Source organism: Uranotaenia lowii, chromosome 2 (genome assembly GCF_029784155.1).
Source record: "Uranotaenia lowii strain MFRU-FL chromosome 2, ASM2978415v1, whole genome shotgun sequence".
Lineage (NCBI taxonomy): Eukaryota > Metazoa > Arthropoda > Insecta > Diptera > Culicidae > Uranotaenia > Uranotaenia lowii.
The window spans coordinates 124963718-124969409 of NC_073692.1; the positions used below are offsets into that span (position 1 = coordinate 124963718).

The 5692-nt window shown below is 36.8% G+C and overlaps 1 protein-coding gene across 1 annotated transcript; it reads left to right on the top strand.

The window, feature by feature from the left end:
• Positions 1-219: 219 nt before the first annotated feature.
• On the top strand, positions 220-4530 carry LOC129745276 (protein PRRC1-like). Its single transcript, XM_055738249.1, has 7 exons — positions 220-793; positions 854-972; positions 1038-2504; positions 2571-2673; positions 3271-3441; positions 3507-3696; positions 3759-4530. Exons 3-7 carry the CDS (start codon positions 1985-1987, stop codon positions 3906-3908), a joined length of 1134 nt encoding a protein of 377 aa, XP_055594224.1. The 5' UTR covers positions 220-793; positions 854-972; positions 1038-1984; the 3' UTR covers positions 3909-4530.
• Positions 4531-5692: the final 1162 nt, after the last annotated feature.

Consider the following 5692-nt stretch of genomic DNA (forward strand, 5'->3'; position numbering starts at 1 on the left):
TCTTATTTCATCAATAACTCAACAACGCGAATCAACTTGATTTCGTAACATGGTGAAATCGATGGGGAATGATTAAAAGATTTAAAAAAATTTATTTAAAAATCTTACTAGTCTTGTTGTTTTTGTCGAAGTACAATGATTACGTCCTTCGCATACGTTAGTCCAGCTGGTGGTTTATCCCTCGCTGTAAAATGACTAGAATACATTAAGAGTGTGTATCTTTTCTAACCGCGTTTTTCACACGACAAGTCGCCATCGTTTTGCGTCTTTATAATAAAGTTCTTTTATATTAAACTAACGCGAGTGTTTTCCCCGTATTAATCCGGAATATCCTTTTTCACCAACTTATCCCGCTGATAGTTGGTGTGCGTGCGCTCTGCTAGTCGTTCCGCCCATCAGTTTTAACCCCCCTAGAAAAGTTTTTATTCCGATTCCCCCGCAATGATGAAAATTTCGGGATGAAAACCGGGGGATAGGAATGAAAACAGTACTACGAGGTTTTAAAAAACAAGACTAATTGAATTTTTCATCTTGTAACAATTCCTTATGCATCGATTGCTACATAATCTAGTTTAGTCGCGTTGGTGAATTATAGTCAAAATAAGATTTTTTCACGTTCATTTTCACGGGAAGTGTAAACTAGGCTCTATCCAAAAAAAAATATTTTTCTATATTCTGAAATAATTCGGAGATTTCAAAAAATAATCTTGATAATATATTACATCCCGAATAGCAGGAACCATGGTATTACATTCATTTTCCAATGGATTCGAAGGTGATCATGTATTTAATGGTAAAAAGTACATCCTAGCCTTTAGTACAAAAATTTACACATCTCCAATTTTTCGTGTAGGGGTTTGACAGCCAGCGCGGCGATTTTGTTTTGCTTACAAAAATTTCGGTCGGTATCCAACATTATTCGATGATTTTTTGGCAAAAATTACCGCCAAGTGTTTGAGTATGATCAAAATGGTGAGTTTTATCGATGCATAGAAAAAAAATATAATTTTAAAATCTATTTTTATTTTCAATTTCAGCGATATAATCCCTTCCCCCGGACTGTGAAGAAGTGGAAAGAAAAATCACTTAGCTCTCCCGTAATGCAAGTTTCTGAACATTCCAGCTGGTGGTCAACTAAAAGACGGCAGCATTCTCGAGGTGTTTAAGTGTAATTATTACAAAAAATATGAATATGTTAAGTTCAAAAATAAAGATTATATAAACGAAAATTGTACACGATAGTTTTATAATAAGATCACGAAATAACATTGAATTTAATCGGACTTTCGCGAGTAGCGTAATGCAGCATAAATTTGTACTAAATAACATGCGCACGCACGCTCCTTGTTTTAAACTCAAAATTAAGTAGTTTTGGTTCAAAACAGCACTTCAGTTGCAGTCCTCAACTTTGAGTAAGACTGAGCAAACGCAAAAACTAAGTTCTGACTGGCATACTCAAACCTAAGTTCGAAAACGAGTTCCATTTTTTGAACTTTCTTTATGCCTGTATTCGTAGCTACCCAAAATGCAGTTCTCGCAGCCGAACTCGCTAAGTGCTTTCAGTTCAACACACGCGAGGAGGGTTCAATTTTTAGTTCATTAGATCGATCTCAGTTTTGCTCCTTCGCCGAAGGAAAAATGGGATTAGTTTGAGTTCGCAGTTCGAACTTCCTTTTGAACCATCGCAAGGAGGAAAAAGGGTACTTAACTTTAAGTTCATAGAATCGAACTATGTTTTGAACCTCGGTCGTACTTAATTTTGAGTTTAAAAAAAGGAGCGTGCGGTTTTGAAAAATATTTAAGTGGCAAGGCAACCCTTCTTGTACTAAAATTTCAAAACTTTCACCCTTTTGTTGATCAACAAACCCCAGTGAAAGGGGTTGTAAACAAAACCACCCTTCGGAATTTGCCTTCGTCATATTTCTCTGGTTGCTGCACAGTTTACGCGAAAAAATATAAGATTAACATCTCGATATAGTCTAAAATGACCGACAATAATTCGAAAAAGTCCGGTAACATACTGTCTAACATTAGCCCCCCCTCGGAACTGCCAAGTTTCGTAACAGCTGCTGCCGCAGTGCCAACTCCAACAGCTGTGTCCCAAGCATCAGCTGCCGAGGATGAGTCCCAGCGAAAGGGCTCGGAAACGGATCCCTTCATTCCGACCACCTTCAGTCCAGCGATTCCTTCGAACAAAAACACCAACTCGATCGTAAGCGGCCCGGGCTTGTCTGAGGATGGAGCAGTGCTCGACGCTTCCGAAATGGAATCTGCCGAGGGAACCACCGCTGGGAAAGTTAATCGGGATTTTTCGAGCATGGTTCTGAATCCGGAACCGCTGGCCGATGCGCTGAGTCCGCTTACCCAAGGAGGTTCCGCCCTGTTTGGCTGGGTTAAGGGCGCGGTCAGTGGAAACGGTATCCTACAGAAGGTGGCGGAAAAAGCCAAGAGTTCCGTAGACACCATCGTAACAACACTGGATCCGCAAATGAAGGAGTACATAAGTATGATTGATTTTCTTTGTTCGATGCATAGATTGTATTACTTAATTCTTTCTTTTTGTTTTTTAGATTCCGGCGGTGATACGGAAGTCATTGTTGCCTCGGACAAAGACGATAAAGTGCGGCCAATTCGAGAAGCTTTCCAGACAGTCTTTGGAAAGGCAACCGTTATGTAAGTTTGAGAGAGAATGTTTTCGGGGATTTGTATAAGGATTACAAAGAATGATAATTTTTTTTTAACTGGAAACTTACATAAATTTTTTTTTATCATTTGTGGAACCAAGAGGCAAAAATTCCAAAATAAAACAACAAATCTAACAATTTAAAGCATATTCTCCGAGTAACATCGTATGCAAATTTCTTATTCTATGAACACTTATTGAGCTTACCTAAGAAAGTAGGTTCTAAGAATCCTACCAAAAGTAAGTGCTAAGAATCCTACCAAAAGTAGGTTATATTTGGCCAAATATTCAGAAAAGAAGATATCTAGTTTTAGTTCATAGAAGTTGATTTACTCTGAATTCAAAAATTTTTTTAGACGTAAATATTAAAAGTTACCTTTTCTTAGGCTTGTTTTTCAAACCTATAGTATGGTCAGTGCCTATAGCTTATCATTGAAACAGGTTTGAAGTGTTTAACATGCCGAGGGTGTCCGAACCTTCCCTAATCTCAGATCCTAAAAGTTCTGAACTCGGTTTCAATTATTATATGTAGTTCAGAATTGAAATTAAGTTCAACCCTACCTAATAAAATTATTCCCCTCTAACAGTGGCCTGCCGGCACAAGCTACAGCAATCGCTGCTCAACCGGTTGGATTTGCAGCCGGGCTGAAGGGAGCAGAGCATCGAATCAACAGTATTCGGGCCGAGAATCCACGTGTTGACGACCATTTGCCGGTGGTTGCCATAGAGAACTTCCTGGTGGAACTTTTTCCGGATCAGTACGTGTTATATTTCAAAACTGTGACACGTCCTCAAGTAATTGACTCGCATTTTTCCTCTCCAGATGGTTTGATGCCGGCGTTATCGTACTGTTCGATTATGCTAAGAACATCCTATTGAAGACTGTAACGCAAATGACTCCAGTACCGCAACCGGTGGTGGCTTCAATCCGAGCGGACACACCCGAAGACTACCAGCTGAAGGACACTGGCTTCGCCATAACAGTTGGAAGCGTTATGGCAAAGAATTTGAACGTAATCAGTTTCGAATTCCGTCCTAATAAAAAAAAATAAAAATTAATTTTTTCGCCCCTCAGACACCGCACACGGAATGGCACAAAACGTACACCACAGTTGGACGACCGGAGATGATTTTGAGCGCCGCCAAGACTATTGCTAGCCTCTACAAGAAAGCGGTGGCCGAGTATGTAGATTCGCTGGGGGCACCTTTGAGTCCCCGGGAATAAAATTTAGCTCCGGCCAGCGCCTCGATCGGATGTAGATGTGGTCACTACTAGATGGAGAAAGGAACAGCTGGTTGGTTGGCTTGGGAAAGCGTTGTTAAATTGTCTAGGAGTAAGATCTATATGAAAGATGAAGTTCACGTTGACATTTCTTTCAAGCAATCGAGTGACTTTGCTTAGCATTAAATGTACTAGTTCTATTATTACATGCCTGAATATGATCTTGAATATCCATTTAATTACTGTTAAATTTATTCGCATTTTATTAGCAACCAATTAAAATTTTTCAAAGCAGTTTGACGTTCCAACTAAAAGTTGTTTAATCAGACCTCAATGAGTGATGATAACGAATTATTTTTCTTTAAATCCAATAAACTGAAGGATCTATCAATTCTCATAACCCTACGATATGAAAAGTGCGTTACCAAATTTCGCACAATGAAAATAAAAGAAACAATTTGTAAAACTTAGACTAAATTTCTCTGAAATTATACATTATTCATTACAATAAACTATGTTTTGGTTATTATTACAGTTATCAGAATTCATTGTATAATCCCGATTAAGAAAACAGAACTTCTGTTGGTAGAATTATTGAAAATAAAATAAAGTTAGGGATACTAAATTGTGGTTTTTATTTCTTTTGATGAGTTTCACCTAAGGAAAGTTTGTCGAAATGACAAGATTAAAATATCGGAAATCCAAATCGATTGTTAATTGAACTGCTTCATATTTTCCATTCTGGATTCAGATTGAAATTTGGCTTTAATATTTCAACATTAGATTTTCGATAAAGATTCCCATATTAAATTCAAATGATCAAAGATTTCAGGTTCCGAATTTCCTACTTAAGATTCAGATATCAAAATGCCGATACAGATTCATATTTCAGATACAAATTTCAGATTCTGATTTCAGATTCAGAATTCAGATTTCAGATTAAGATTCAGATTTCAGATTCAGATTTCAGATTCAGATTCAGATTTCAGATTCAGATTTCAGATTCAGATTTCAGATTCAGATTTCAGATTCAGATTTCAGATTCAGATTTCAGATTCAGATTTCAGATTCAGATTTCAGATTCAGATTTCAGATTCAGATTTCAGATTCAGATTTCAGATTCAGATTTCAGATTCAGATTTCAGATTTCAGATTCAGATTTCAGATTCAGATTTCAGATTCAGATTTCAGATTCAGATTTCAGATTCAGATTTCAGATTCAGATTTCAGATTCAGATTTAAGATTCAGATTTCATAGATTCAGATTTCAGATTTCAGATTCAGATTCAGATTTCAGATTCAGATTTCGGATTCAGATTTAGATTTCAGATTCAGATTCAGATTTCAGATTTCAGATTCAGATTTCAGATTCAGATTCAGATTTCAGATTCAGATTTCAGATTCAGATTTCAGATTCAGATTTCAGATTCAGATTTCAGATTCAGATTTCAGATTCAGATTTCAGATTCAGATTTCAGATTCAGATTTCAGATTCAGATTTCAGATTCAGATTTCAGATTCAGATTTCAGATTCAGATTTCAGATTCAGATTTCAGATTCAGATTTCAGATTCAGATTTCAGATTCAGATTTCAGATTCAGATTTCAGATTCAGATTTCAGATTCAGATTTCAGATTCAGATTTCAGATTCAGATTTCAGATTCAGATTTCAGATTCAGATTTCAGATTCAGATTTCAGATTCAGATTCTGATTTCAGATTCAGATTTCAGATTCAGATTTCAAATTCAGATTTCATATTTTGAAGTCTGGATTTCCATATCCCGGC